This window comes from Phaseolus vulgaris, chromosome 6 (assembly GCF_000499845.2).
Source record: "Phaseolus vulgaris cultivar G19833 chromosome 6, P. vulgaris v2.0, whole genome shotgun sequence".
NCBI classification, from domain to species: Eukaryota; Viridiplantae; Streptophyta; class Magnoliopsida; order Fabales; family Fabaceae; genus Phaseolus; species Phaseolus vulgaris.
In genome coordinates, this window is record NC_023754.2 from 2,285,703 (window position 1) to 2,302,109 (window position 16,407).

Below are 16,407 nucleotides of genomic sequence, written 5' to 3' on the forward strand. Positions count from 1 at the left end.
GATATAGTTAGTAAATCTGGAACACTTACTTTGAAAGTGTAAGAAAATTGTTACAAAACATATATTCCAAAATTAGTTATCGATAATCTCATATTACATGCTTTGAAATAGCAACAGTTAATGTTTTGTGTTCTATAAAAAAAAATTGGTCCCAAATTATCAATTCTGAAGGAAGGATTGCTTTTGACACAATTGTAATGGATTAAGCGTTTTAGACTTTGATTTCAAACTGGATATCGTTAAAGAGTATTTGTGGAGAGGTGTTTGTTAAGTTTGGGTTTATCACTCTTATATTAAGATTAGATAAAAAATAATTAAAAAAATATATAAGTTGTAAAAGAGATTGTAAATATAGGTAAGAAGGGATAATAATAAAACGACAGATGTTGGTAGTCAACCATAATGAAGGGATTAACAAACCTAAAAAGAAAGGGAAGTCCAAAAGTGGGTTTAGCAGGGTTTAGGAGGGTTTAGGAGGGTTTAGCTTAAATTGCTTTAACTTTCTCTCTCGTCGGAGCTCTGCCATAACTTTCTCTCGCCGTCGCAGCCAAAGATCGCATGTGTCATGGACTCCGTTCCCTTTCTTGATGACAACATACACGCGATTCTTGACTCAGAATCTCTCCACTCGGTATTCTTCTTCATTTTCCCTATTACTCGAATTCAAACCGTCTCCACACTATGCATTTAAGAATCTTCTGCCGTATTTTATGATTCTTGACCACATGTTCCTCTTGTTTTCTTTAGGAGGTTAAACACACTTTGCAGACTCATTCCTTCCTCGTTCGGAAGCTTTCCCTAGACGGAAAGTTAGAGGTTGGTAACGTATCTTCCAAAATGTTATTCGATATTGATAACTGATGTAGTAGATTAAGTTAAGATCATGTTTAAGTTTGACAACCTTGGTTAACATCACTCCAAGAATTTAGGGAATAATTCTTTATGTTTCTTATATTAAGGAAATAATAATTATCAAATTAGATGCAATTATTATATGCAATATTGTACGATATTGTACGATTCTTGTGCCGTATTTTATGATTCTTGACCACATGTTCCTCTTGTTTTCTTTAGGAGGTTAAACACACTTTGCAGACTCATTCCTCCCTCGTTCGGAAGCTTTCCCTAGACGGAGAGTTAGAGGTTGGTAACGTATCTTCCAAAATGTTATTCGATATTGATAACTGATGTAGTAAATTAAGTTAAGATCATGTTTAAGTTTGACAACCTTGGTTAAAATCACTCCAAGAATTTAGGGAATAATTCTTTATGTTTCTTATATTAAGGAAATAATAATTATCAAATTATATGCAATTATTGTATGCAATATTGTACGATATTGTACGATTCTTGTGTCGTATTTTATGATTCTTGACCACATGTTCCTCTTGTTTTCTTTAGGAGGTTAAACACACTTTGCAGACTCATTCCTCCCTCGTTCGGAAGCTTTCCCTAGACGGAGAGTTAGAGGTTGGTAACGTATATTCCAAAATGTATGTTATTCAATATTGATAACTGATGTAGTAGATTAAGTTAAGATCATGTTTAAGTTTGACAACCTTGGTTAACATCACTCCAAGAATTTAGAGAATAATTCTTTATGTTTCTCATATTAAGGAAATAATAATTATCAAATTATATGCAATTATTGTATGCAATATTGTACGATATTGTACGATATTGTACCAAATTTTATATGCAATTAATTTAATAATGATAGAATCTCATGATTAGTATCCTACCTAATTAGATTGTAATTTGGAGAGAGAAACTCCCTATATATTTCCTATACATGAAGTGATGTAACCATACACATAAGAGAATAACAAACATTTCTTCTTCTTACCATTTTTTATCATTTTCTTATATGGTATCAGAGCACCGATCTTGGTGCCCTGACAGCCTCTCCATTTTTATCCCCTAAATAAAAAATCATGTCTGGCAAAGAAGGCATCAGTAATGAGTCCGATAGAAACCTCGTACAAGGCTTCAGTGCCGAGCAAATTCAGCAATTGGCAAAGGCTATTTACTCGCTCAACAATAACGGTAAAAGTGACACATTTGTTAGCTCTGCAGGTCTGCTTGCCCATAACTCCTCTTCTAATTTTGCTTTTACGAAACCATGGATTTTGGATAGCGGAGCAACTGATCACATTGAATCTGATTCATAATTTTTCACACACACTTCATCATCATTTATTTTCAAATGTTAATCTGCCAACAGGCTCAACTGCGCCCATCTCATCTACAAGCACAATTAAATTCAATGACAAAATCACTCTCAAAGATGTTCTTTGTGTTTCTTCTTTTAATTTAAATCTCATGTCCATTAGTAAGATAACCAATTCACTAAATTGTTGTGTCGTTTTTACTCCACATGGTTGCGTTTTACAGGACTTGGCTACGGGAGGATGATTGGCTCGGGTAAACAACACGCAGGCTTATACTACATGTCACCTCTTCCAAACCAAGCCCACGCATCTCAAATATCGACCAACCCTGATTTATGGCACAAGCGCCTCGGACATCCTTCTCTGGCGTGTCTACAACTTGTATCTTCCTTACTACCTATCCCTATCAGTAAAAATCTCATTCCCATTCATAATAATTGTAGTATTTGTCCCAAAGCTAAATAGACAACGTTACCCTTTCCTTTAAGCACAATAAAATCTCATTCTCCATTTAATCTATTGCATTGTGACATTTGGAGTCCTCATAAAACCCCAACTCATTTTGGAAAACGTTTTTTTCTTATTATAGTCGATGACTATACTAGATGTACTTGGTTATTTCTTATGAATCACAAATCTAAAACCCAACATCTCTTAGAGTCATTCATTACATTTGCACAAAATCAATTTCAGGCATCTATTAAAACCATCCGCGTTGACAACGGACTAGAATTTATTTCAATGTATGATTTTTTTCTCAAAAAAGGTATTGAATGTCAACGCACTTGCGCCTACACTCCTCAACAAAATGGAGTAGTAGAACGCAAACATAGACACGTTTTAAACACAACACGAGCCCTCCTATTTCAGTCTAATTTACCATTAGAATTTTGGGGAGAATGTGTTTTAACCGCCACATATATCATTAATCGCTTGCCATCACCTTTACTAAAAAATAAATCACCTTTTGAGTTACTATATAATCAACCACCTTCACTTTCTCACCTAAAAACTTTTGGTTGCCTCTATTACGCAATTGTTGTTTCACCTAAGCAAAAATTTGATCCGCGCGCCCGACAATGCATCTTCATTGGTTATCCTCACAGTAAAAAAGCATACAAATTATTTGATATAGATGCAGACACTTTTTTTACAAGTCGGGATGTCATTTTCCATGAAAGTGTTTTCCCATTCTACCAACAGTCACAAACACAATCCTCACCTCCATTACAAGGTATTTTGCCCACTATTGACATTGACTTACCCACTCCTGTCCAACATTCACTCGATCAACCTTCTTTTCTTACTCATCACAATGCACCTGAACTTCCATCAAACCAACCTTCTTCTCCTACTCGTCACAATACACCTGAACCTCCATCAAACCAACTCTCTTCTCCTACTCGTCACAATGCACCTGAACCTCCATCAAACCAACCTTCTTCTCCTACTCGTCATAATACACCTGAACCTCTAGTAGACCAACCTTCTTCTCCCATGCCAAGAAGTCTAGCACCCATTACCAAACCTTCTCCAACCGACCTTCCTGTTGGACGATCCAGTCGCACATCAACCTCACATTCCTGGCTTCAAGACTATGTAACGGGATCCCAAGCCAATCATTCGACCACTGCCCAAGACCGGCCGAACGGAACTAGGTATCCTATGCATCATTTTCTTTCTAATTCACGATTTTCTTCTACACATAGTGCATATCTTGCTAACATCACAGCCACCAAAGAACCTCACACTTATGCTCAAGCTATACTTAATCCAAATTGGCAAAAAGCAATGGACGAAGAGCTTTCCGCCTAGTAGCTAAATCAAACGTGGACCTTGACACCGTTACCCGTTGGGCAAAAACCCATCGGATGCAAATGGGTCTATAAAATAAAGTACAACTCAGATGGTAGCATCGACATATATAAGGCGTGCCTTGTCGCAAAGGGGTACACTCAGATTGAAGGTGTCGACTATTCTGAAACTTTTTCACCAACAGCAAAATTAACAACTTTGAGGTGTCTCCTCACCATTGCAGCAACCAGAAATTGGTTTACTCACCAGCTAGATGTGCAAAATGCCTTCTTACATGGCACATTGCATGAAATTATTTACATGGACTTGCCACCCGGGCATCATCGACAGGGGGAGAACATTGTATGTCGACTCAACAAATCCCTTTATGGTCTCAAACAAGCATCTCGAACATGGTTTTCAACATTTTCTCATGTGATTAAATCTGTAGGATTTCAACAGTCCAAGACAGATTACTCTCTATTCACAAGACAAAATAACTCATCATTTACTGCCCTTTTGATTTATGTGGATGATATTCTTTTGACAGGAAATGATTTGACAGAAATTCAGCGTGTTAAAGATTGTTTATGACAACAATTTCGCATTAAAGATCTTGGAGACTTAAAATATTTTCTAGGGATTGAATTTTCCCGTTCCAAAGATGGTATTTACATATCCCAAAGAAAATATGCGCTTGATATTTTGCAGGATACGGGATTCACAGGTGCTCATCCAGACAAATTTCCAATCAAACAATACCTAAAACTCACACCAGACGATGGAGAGTTATTAATAGATCCAGTCAAATACAGGCGACTCGTGGAACGACATATACCTCACGGTTACTCGGCCTGACATAGCATTTTCGGTTTGGACCCTAAGTCAATATATACAAGATCCACGGAAACCTCATTGGGATGCCGCAATTCGAGTCCTAAATTACATCAAAGGATCATCAGGACAAGGATTGTTATTGCCATCCAAAAACAATCTGACATTGACAGCTTATTGCGACTCATACTGGGGAGGTTGTCAGACAACTCGGAGATCAGTATCTGGGTATTGCATTTTTCTTGGTTCTTCTATTATCTCATGGAAGTCAAAAAAGCAAATAAACGTATCAAGATCATCAGCGGAAGCAGAATACTGCGCGATGGCCAATACTTGTTTGGAGATAGTTTGGTTGCGATATCTGTTGCAGGATTTAAAGGTGTCATGTAACTTGCCAGCTCAACTTTTCTGTGACAATCAAACGGCATTACATATAGCAGCAAACCCAGTATTTCATGAATGCACAAAACACATTGAGATAGACAGTGACATTTTGCGAGAAAAATTACAAGCTGAGATAGACTGACACAGTATCAGCTTGCAGATATTTTTACAAAGGCACTAGACAAGGAACGATTTTGACGCTACGACACAAGTTGGGGGTTCATGATTTTCACCTACCAACTTGAGGGGGATTATTAAGGAAATAATAATTATCAAATTATATGCAATTATTGTATGCAATATTGTACGATATTGTACCCAATTATATGCAATTAATTTAATAATGATAGAATCTCATTATTAGTATCCTACCTAATTAGATTGTAATTTGGAGAGAGAAACTCCTTATATATTTCCTATACATGAAGTGATGTAACCATACACATAAGAGAAGAAGAAACATTTTTTATCATTTTCTTATATCTATTTTATGTACCCTCGAAACAAATAATCTAAGGGCCACATTGGCAGTGTCAATGCGTTGGCTTGGGATTCGAGAGGTTCACTATTGGTATCTGGGTCCGATGACACTCGGGTAAGTAATTTATTTTGAATGTTATAGTCATAACTGTCAAAAGATATCAAACACACTCCCATGGTATTTTTCAGCTGTTAATTGTTTATGAAATTTTGCAGTTGAATATTTATTCTGATTGAAAACTTCTACTGTCAATTGATACCGGACATTGTACAAATATATTTTGTACCAAGTTTTTACCAGAAACTGATGAGCTTGTAGCCTTTGCAACTGGAGATGCTCGAGTAGTATTGTGATTCTTTAATATTTTTTAATGAGTAATGCGACTTTAATTCTCTCATTTCATTTATTTTCATTTTGCCAGGTCCGGTTGTTTAACTTGTCTCGCTCTAGCAACACTCCATATGCACTTTTACAATGCCACTCTCAAAGAGTCAAGAAATTGGCTGTAAGTTATGTGGTCTAAGAATTTACCAATTTAGCATAGTTTGAATAGCATTACATCAATAAGGTTTGATCCTGCCTGTTGACTAGGACGCTAGAGCCTTGCCTCGTCAAACCTAGATCGACTTTGCGCCGTGTTAGCCTCCGTCCTTCGCCTTGATTCACCTCAAGAACCTGCAAAAGACAGAACGGCGCCGCTGCGGCCGATCACGCTCCGACGCCCAAGTCAGCGACTGAACCACCAAAATACTAAGAGAAAACTAGGAACTTCTAGAACCGTGCAAATTCTCTCTCAGCGTACTCAAGTTCTCGCAAGCGTAAAAGAAGTAATCTAAAACGCGCGTACCTCAAAGTTCGTTAGGATCCCTTATATACCTGTGCACTTTCTCTCTCCTGACAGTTACATATATGGACACGTGGCTCGTATCCAGCTGTACACGTGTCACCATCTGGAGCATCCTTGACTTGGGCGTCACCTCTTACTCTTCAGGCTTTATTCGACTAAGTTATCCACGCGAGGAGTAACCCGGTGTATAGCTGCCTTGGAGCGCGATCTTTTCTGTGTGGCGAGTACGGGTGTCATCATACACACCTTCCCTGTGGTCTCGCCGGCCGCCATCATGATCTACTTCACTTGCTTCATCGTGCATGTTCGGGTAAGCTGTTCCCCGACCTCAACCTCTGGCTAGCTAGGAAATGACTATCTGACGACTGTATCCTCTGCCTCGAAAGCCTGGAACAAGCTTCCCTGATCCTTCGGCGATGTCCTTCTTTCGGCGATCTCTAATCACTTGGTCGTCTGGGTTCACATCCGGCGACTTCATCTCAATCCTGGTGACCGCCGGTTTAGGTATGCTAGAGATCGGAGCACGCCAACTTAATAACTGGCGACTACACGAGCCCCCCGACTTCCTTCCCTTCTGCCAGCCAGGTGCCCCGTTCAACACGCCTACATAATAGCTTGCTGCCACGTCATCACTTCCGACCACCTGGGCGGTACAAGGTTATAGGAAATAAAACAAAACCTATGTAGGAATGCCTAATTTAATCTGCTTCCTGTTGGTTTTCATGTCTTCCTTATTCTCTTTTTGCAGGTTGAAGATGGCACCCCTACTGTAGTATGGAGTGCTAGTGAAGATGGGACCTTGAGACAACATGATTTTCGAGAAGGTAGCTCTTGTCCTCCAGCTGTGTCTTCACACCAAGAGTGTCGAAATATAGTTGTAAGTGGTTCAACTCTGTTGTATTCATACTTAATTGTTTTGAATGCAATTGAACCTTGTCTGTTATGAACATCCGAGTTGAATTGTAAATTTAAAATTTACAGCTCTTCCATGCATATATGTGATATGGGAAAACTGATTATCCTCCATTTCTGTAATATTTGATTTTACCAAATTATCAATTTGTTTGCTGAGAATAATTCTTCTGCTATTAGAGCATCATGTAGCATTTATGTTTGTCTCATCAATGAGCTTATTTTTTTTCATTAAAATGAAAACATCCCATTATATATTATGGATTTTACACTAATGGGAAGTTGTTATTGGATGGAGAGGAGGGATCAAACTTTTAATTTGATTTTTCATGTAGATTGCTAACTATAAGTGCACATGGGAAACCTATATGACTAAGGCATGTCAAGAGAATTGTTAATTCTATGCTTGAGATCTTGGTTGCATCTTTGATCTCACGATGCTATCATTATTGCTTTTTCTTAAACATTTTGGAAATTAAATGGCTCAAGTAATAGTCAGTGTGTGATAACAATCTTTCTAGAGTGTAGTTTTTGTAGTTTTGTACTGTAAGTTAGTCAGAAAGCTGATTAACTATGATTACTGTTTTCTAAAGTTGGAATCCTTGGTTTTTTTTAATTAACTAATTTAACTAATTTTCATGTTTAATGTCAGCTTGACTTACGAGGTGAATCTAAAAGATCACTTGCTGATCCTCCTAAACAAGTCCTTTCTTTAAAGTCTTTTGATATTAGTTCAACTAGGCCTCATTTGCTCCTTGTTGGTGGAAGGTAAATATTTCTGGTGATTAATTATGTTAATTAATTCATCCTTGTATTTCAAAACTGATGTTAGACTTTCTATATCTTGTAGTGATTCCTTTGCACGCTTATATGATAGAAGGATGCTGCCATCTCTTAGCTCATGTCGAAAAACAATGTCTCTTCCTCCTTGCGTTAATTACTTTTGTCCAATGCATCTTTCTGATCGTGTGAGTCATTTGCTTGACTTATATGTGATTATCAATTCTTGAAGTGTTTATATTGTTGTTCTAAAGAGGAATGACATATTCATGTGATAGAATCCTCTAGTGTGTGGAAGCACAAACAATGAATATATATATGTATATCATACAAAGCATTAAATAGGGATGGTGGTGGTGGCAGTTTTTTCTTTGGATATTGGTTATATTATTAATTTTAAACAGGTGTTCTTTGAAAATGAATTTAAGATACACAGGAGTCTACACATATTAAAAAAAAAAATTGCTTTACAAATATCATTAGTATTTCCTATCTCTATTCTGCAAAATGCCTAAACCGAAATAAAGCAGTTTGTAATGTTAATTTTTCATTCTTCATACCTAATGCACTACATGCTCTAGGTTTATAGAATTTGCTTTCCCATTTCCTCCTTGGTATATGTTGTGTTATGGACATGTAAGTGTTTTCAAGCCAAATGTTTTTGTTCTTAAATGGTATCTTTTTTCCAGGGACATTCAAGCATACACTTAACTCATGTTACATTCAGTCCGGATAGACATGAGGTTCTCCTCAGCTATAGTGGAGAGCATGCTATATGTTTTTGTTTGTTTGTTCAACTTGAGATATGGGTAAATTATAGAAGTTCTTTAACTTCATGATAGTTTGCTTTATGAATGGCTGGAAAGGGGATACGTTGTTTTTCTTGCAGTGTCATTTTATTTGGTTATGCTATGCTTGTTTTAGTTGTAACCTTTAAGTCACATTATTAGATACATAAGTCTAATGTGTTGTTATATGAACTCTTTTTAGAAAATATTGAAACTCTAAATAATGGAATAAAATATCCTTTATTTATTTTTTTTCTTGTGTTTTTAAAAGGCTAATTGATACTGTGTTTCACTTTGATGTCTTCCATGATGTGATCTACATGCTAATCCTGCATATTTTGGATTCTTTGTTTAGTGTTTTCAACTGGAACGCAGAAGTTCCAATTTATTAAATAATCCTTTTGAAGGCAGTATATATTTCATTTGCCGGCAGGTTTTCGTTGTTGTGTAAGTTATTTTCTAATTTTTTATTATGGTGTGGATTTGGATGCTCTCAACTCAACTATCTTTAACTGTGTTACTGAAGTAACTTCCATTCTGTTATGTTGGTTTCTATGTTTATGTAGATTTTAAAGTTGAGACAGTACTTATTTTTTTTTCATTATGCAGCTGGAGTGAATGAGATGCAATATGCTTCAGGAGACGTATCAAAAGATGATGACTTACTCTCCAATAATTAATGGGATATAATTGTAGTTTCCAAATGAAATTACTAGTAAAAAGAACATTGATGCAAAGGTATGCAGTTTTTATTTTTTGGGGGGACGGGGAATGCCTACGTATATTTTTACAGCAGATATTTTTGTTCGTTTTTGTGATATTTGTTTTTATTTATATTTGTTTTTTATGCATTTATAAATATTTTTTGCCACTAAAGTAATTTTTAACAAGATATTTATTGCATTTATATTTGTATACATTTTTCTGTTGAGAATTTGAATTATTATATTTTTCTATTGAGTTCAATCCAATTAAAATTGTAATTAGTATTATATTATTTTTGTTGAGTTCAGGTTCTAATTTGAATAGTAATATGTATTATATTATTTTTGTTGAGCTCTCAACCACCATTATAGTGTTTATAGTGTGATTTAATGGAATATTTGACATAATTTTATGTGAAAATCATGTATTCAACATTCAATAATTTATTATTTTTTATGTATTTATATTTTATTATTTTAATTCAGTAGTTACTACCTAATTTCATAATCTATTTCCGTATAGATACACATATTATTTCAATTTGCAGGTAAGAGGTAAGCTGATATTGATGTAGGAATAGGATTAAGTTATTTTTTAGGAATTTTTTGATTTATTTATTCATTCATGTATAATTGATATGTTTAGAAGATAAATTTGATGTAATTTCAATGTAATATGTAAATAATTATATTTTTTTATTTTAAATTTTAAATTGTAGTTGGCCTAATTTGTTGTGTCCAGCTCCACATAATTTGTACAGAATTATAGTGAATTTTTAGTTAATTATACTAATTTTTACAATATATACAGTGTTGGTTTTCTTCATACAATTTTTAGTACTATTCGATAATATGTTTTTGTTAATACAGTAAAACAAATATTCACTTAAACCATAATTTAAATTTAAATCATAAATCAAGATTTTCAAACCATAACACGTGAAGTTAATTTGATTTTATATGAATATATAAACAGATATCATAGAATAGAGTAAAGACTCTCAAATCATAGCAAAGTTAATGTCTTTGATTTTCTTTCCATTTGATTTTATGAACCCATTATATATTATAATATTGATAAATTAATCAATAAAATAAAATATTAATGGTAATTAAAGTTAAAAATATGAAATAAATATAAAATCTTAAATTATTTTATTTCCTACTTAAATAAAAATCTAAGCTAAATAAAATTTACAAGTTTTTAAAATTCTAAATAAACATAAGTCCCAAAAATTTAATGTCATTCTTAAATAAAAATTGAAAATTAATAAAAAATTTAAATTATTTAATGTTATTTTTAAATAAAAATCTAAATTAATTAAATTTAAAAATTCTAAATATATCCATATTCTAAATTATTTAATTTCTCTTGGATAAAAATCTAAAATTAATAAGATTTCTAAGTTTTTCAAAATTCTAAACAAATGCCAATCCTAAATTATTTTATTTTCTACTTAAATAATAATTTAAAAGAAATAAAATTTCTAAATAAAATTTTCTACTTAATTTATTTTTTTCAAGTTTATTTAATTTAAGCATATTATCAATATATTGTTTTGAATGTGTTGTTATGACTTTTTGTATTTATACTTTATTTTTCATTTAGTCGTTATTATTATGCATGTGTTACCATAATGAGATGTATTAAACATTATGATCCTGTTTCGCGTTAAAAGAAACTACATTCATGAAGGACCAAAATTTTAAATAAATAAAAATCCAAAAATTTGTAATGTTTTTCTTAGATAAAAATAAAAAATTAATAAAATTTCTAAATTAATCAAAATTTTAAATAAATTCATATTCTAAATTATTTAATGTCATCCTTAGATAAAATTCTAAAATTAATAAATGTCAGTCCAAGTCCACATCAAGCCGAGTCGTCCGGGTCCAAGTCGAATCGAATCGGTATGGGCCAAAGTCGATAAGGTCGTTCTGGACCAAAGTGGAGCCGAGTCAACCATGGACCAAGTTGAGCTGCGTGACCAATATTGAATCGACCCGAGTCGTCCGGAGCCGATTTCGAGCCAAGTTGGCCCATGTCAATGTCTACTCGAGTCAGTCCATGCCCATGTCGAGTTGAGTCTTTCGGGTTCGATATGGAGTTGAGCGGGCTTTGGCCGATGTTGATCCGAGTAGGCCAGACCAATGTTGAATCGTGATAAAATAACGGTAAGAAATTTTAAGGATACAACTCAAGTACCAATATTTCAAAACAACTAATATACTTTGATGAGCCAATATTAGATTAAATTGTTTTCCTGACTTAGATAAAACAAATAAGAATAAATGGTTTTCTGCAGAAGAACCTTTATACATCCCTTGCTGACAAAACAGTAATACCCTTTGTTTCAACCATAAAGACAAGTAACTTTCAAGTAAACTTTTTCATATCTTCCAATGCTCTGAAAAATACGCCATGACATCTCAAAAACTTAAAAATTAAAAACACAAAATAAAACATCAGAAAAATAAAAGAAACCTATCCTTTTGCTACAACCACCATCCACCAGATCCAAGAATTTCAAGCCTTACTGCCACGATTTATTGACTTGACATGATTCAATATAATAATAACCTTAATCCTTCCGCTAGTCATGTCCATCTTTCGAAATGTTTCCATTTTCTTGTCAACAAAATCACAGGTAAACACACCAAAAACTTTATGAAAAAATGTTTGCCACCCTCGAAACAAATGGAGATCAATCAATACGTGCACAACCAAAACCTAATAACTATTGGACAAAAGGTCTTCAAAAATGTATCCGATTCCACCAGTACCAGCCTACCTGAACCGTGGAAAGAATGCACTGCTTATAGTTTGAGTAAGGTTCAGCGCATGAAATTCTTCAGTTGACCTACATGTAAAACATTGCTTTCATAATTCAGTTCAGAAATAACCAACTTTGCAATAAGTAAATACATTCAAATAGGCGTCAAAACAATAAGAGTTGATAAGATCTAACTAATGTGACTTACTGGAGTACTGGTTCATTAGATTTTGACTCATGATGCAGTGCTCTTACTCTAACAGCATATAATGCGCTAGGTCTGTTAGAGAAGTACTTAATGCCAAGCTTTCTTGGCTTGGATGACCACCCAACAAATACAAGGTATTGTTCTGAGCCTTCAGTAAATGGAGCCCACACAACTTGGCCAATACTCAAAGATTTGTCAATTCCTTTGACTTCTTGTACCTCTCCGCTGTAAAATACAAACCAAAGCAAGACTCGTATCTAAGAAACATAACAAAAAATTATCCATCATTGAAATGAATGATGAGAAACCTGTTGATGTTGATGACAAATAGTGCAGGCTGTTTCTTTCCAGCATATGTTTCTCCCAAGTCCTCCTCCCAGTCCCCTTGACATTTCCAATAACCTGAATCTTTATCTGCACAACCACCTATCTTGTAGCCCCCCAAACCATTAAATGTGGGCTTTGCAGGAGAGGGCTCTTCTGCTACTTATGCTATACATAGTTCATTCATGTTCCACGAGACACCCTCAAACCTAAACCATATAAAATAGGAAAAATGAATGTCTACATTATTGTAGTAACAGTTCAGATGTGACTTGCCCTACTAAGTTAAAAATATGAGTACTTATGAAACTAAACAACTAATGAGCTAAAAATAATAACAGTAAGTCACAACAACTAATCGATATGTTCGTCGGCAAAGATGGGTGCTCCTATGGCCGCAAGCGAATCTAACAGTTTTCATAAAGACTAACTAGCAAGAACAACATAATGTCTTTTGCATAGTGAAGAGGCAGAGAATAATATTGTAGAAATATTCCTTTTCTTGGTTAGTTCTTCTCATAGTTTATTCATTTCCCCATTGTGTTCCCCTTCCTATAACTCAACGTAACAGATACATTACTAATTTTGAAGTAACCAAGTACCAAAGGAACAAAAGACATGAATAACACATCACTTACCATCCATCATTGTATACTGAGCCATGCAGTGATTGAGGAATAAGGACTCTTTCTCTATTCGAGAAGAGCTCCAAATCTGAAAGCAACAAGGACCTTCATTCTCTGAATTTCGAACCACTAAGAGCTTTGAGCCAGACGGTGATGGAACAATCAAAGACACGCCAGACATCTCTATTGGAAACGGAGCCCACAGAAACTTCACAGAACTGTCCCTTTCTTTTAGAATGTTACAGGACATGATGGATGTCCTCCTCCTGTTTGTTAAAAGATCTGGTTGGGAAACAGCAAACATTCCTTGCAACTGCAAGCCTGGAGCTACAGAGAAAAAAGGTAAAATATCAATTTGGCTAGCAATGCAATGGAACTATCACAGATCAATGAAATAAATTAACTGTGTTTCGATGAACTTCTCAACAATACTTAATGGAGAAGAAAACAATAAGGATGTAAAATGAAATAAGTTATTCTCCTGAGGGCTAAAATTAGCTAATGCATGAAGTAATTCACAAAAAGCTCTCTGATTTAGTTTCTTCATCTAATTTTAACTTATGTAGGTTATTTCTAGTTTTCTTCTTTTAGTGCTAATTGAAAAGTTTATTATTTTCCAAAGAGGGCAACAAAGGAGACTCACAACCAAAAAGCCAGGCCTTGTCAATGTTGGGAATACTGGTGAACTCTTGAAGTAAGTTAGAAAGGTAAGCATAGTCATCCTCAGCTTCCTTATGCATTTCCAAGCCTGAAACAAAAGCACAAAAGATCATTGCAATTTTCTTTCTTTAATGACAAATTGTGAAATGTATGCAGATTAGCCTACAGGGTAATCAACAGCTTGGTACAAAAAAAGATGAGAAATAATATAGTGAAGAAGGAGAATGAATACTGCAGTGGCATGAGTTAGTGAAGTATAAAAGGGTGGCATGAGTTAGTGAAGTATAAAAGGGTGGTAACAGGGGAGGGTAAAAGTTTGTTTCTTTATACAGAAAAGGAAATAAAAGAAATAAAAATCAGATTTTGATGCTATAAGGAAGTTGTAATGAATGCATCAGGATTCAGTATTGAAGTGGGCAATGAGGAGAAAGTATGTAATGTTTACCTTTGATTGACTCTGAATGAAGAGATATTCTGGGTTGCATGAAGAAGTAAAATTAAGAACAGTGATAATATATTTATTTTTCTGAAGGTGGAGACTATTTTATTCAAAAAATACTTTTTTATTTGTAATCTACTAAATAATTTTTTCTTAGTACAGCCTTGTATATTTGTCTTGTATGATACTTTTCTTAAAAGTGTTACTAAAAATCAGTGCTAAAGTTGATTTTAATAATTTATTTTCTTTGGTTTTGCATGCAGAAATATTTTATTTAACAATTTCGCATCTCATCTCCCTACAATTATGTTGAAATATATTTATAAATTACAAAATTATAATAAATAAATAATGAAATAAAATTTGTATTATTGATTAAATAAAATTATTTATATTAATTTATAAGATTAGCATTTTTTCCTAAATAATAAGAAATAATTATTTTATATTAAATTTTATTTTATTATTTATAAAATAAATATTGATAATAAGGATTTGAAGTTATAGTTAATGATTATTTGTTCTTTGTTCCAAAATAATTCTAGTAATAGGAAGTTGATAAGATAATTGAATATAAAAAAGGGTACTGATATTTTGAAACCTTTATTGAGTTTGCTTCATAATACACCCAGCTGACATGACCTTTATTGAGTTTGCTTCATAATACACCCACTTGCTGAATTGGAAAAAAACCCAAATTATAGCATTTAGAACGTGCGTTTTTGGTTTTTGAAAGGGAGAGGGAGTGCGTCCAAAAAAATGGTTTCTTCTTTCATTGATTTGTGCGTTTGAAAGGTAGGGTTGTGGATTGCGAAGGGACAACGTTGCGTTTGAGGCTCTTCATTGCGAAAGAACAAGTTCGAATTTGTGTGTGTTTTCGATTGGTGGGGTTTTGGATTGGGCGCGAAACAAGTGTGCGACAATTATTGAAGGGAGAAGCAAGCTTCATAGCGGTGCGTTGGCATTAGGGTTTTGGTTGAAGAGTGCAAGTTCGAATCAGGTATGTATTTTGGTTCGTTTGGTTTAGGGCTTATTTGTTTGATTGTTTTGCTTTTGGTTTGATTTTCGTTGTTTAGTGTTCAGTGTAGTGCGTTCAGTGTAGTGTAACTGCGTTTCTTTGTTTGTAGTTTAACTCAAAAGGGTCAATATCACTAAATTTATGGCATTGAAAAAATGAAGTTGAAAAAGAAACTTCATCTACACTTTTTCATAAGTAACAAGTACCTAGGAGTGAAAATAAATATCCCCGTATCATGCATTGGATGGATGTTAGAGTTGGTGACCATGAACTTCGGTGTGGTTTGCATAAGAATAAGGTATGCCATTTTTATTGGAATTTCTATCACATTAATGTTGTTTTGAATGTAGATAATTAAGTTTTGAATTATATATGTCAACGAACAAGTTGTTGTTGAGTTATGTGCTTCCAATGAAGAACTTTGCAGTGAGTTTGTTCAAGAAGGTTTTCACCAAATTAGCGTTGGAATTAGGAAGAACAAACCAACAAAGGATGAAGTTTGTGCAATGAAGGTGAAAGTTGTTGAACTGATGCACAAATCTGAGGAGCAAGAAGTATTAATCACGAGTATGGAGAAAGAGGTCAACGAGATATTTAAGTTAATTACAAGCAAAAATTCTGTTCCTAATGATACTGTAAGAATTGATGGCTTAAACAAGAGGG

The 16,407-nt window shown here is 34.2% G+C and overlaps 1 protein-coding gene and 1 pseudogene across 1 annotated transcript; one reads left to right on the top strand and one right to left on the bottom strand.

The window, feature by feature from the left end:
- The first annotated feature begins 565 nt into the window (after positions 1-565).
- Positions 566-9,671, top strand: LOC137833204 (protein ALTERED SEED GERMINATION 2-like). The gene is made up of 10 exons (XM_068641566.1): positions 566-631; positions 748-816; positions 1,075-1,143; positions 1,402-1,470; positions 6,086-6,169; positions 7,260-7,388; positions 8,076-8,191; positions 8,274-8,391; positions 8,893-9,012; positions 9,558-9,671. Exons 1-10 carry the CDS (start codon positions 566-568, stop codon positions 9,669-9,671), a joined length of 954 nt encoding a protein of 317 aa, XP_068497667.1.
- Positions 9,672-12,020: 2,349 nt separating this feature from the next.
- On the bottom strand, positions 12,021-14,762 carry LOC137833005 (acylamino-acid-releasing enzyme-like; annotated as a pseudogene).
- Positions 14,763-16,407: the final 1,645 nt, after the last annotated feature.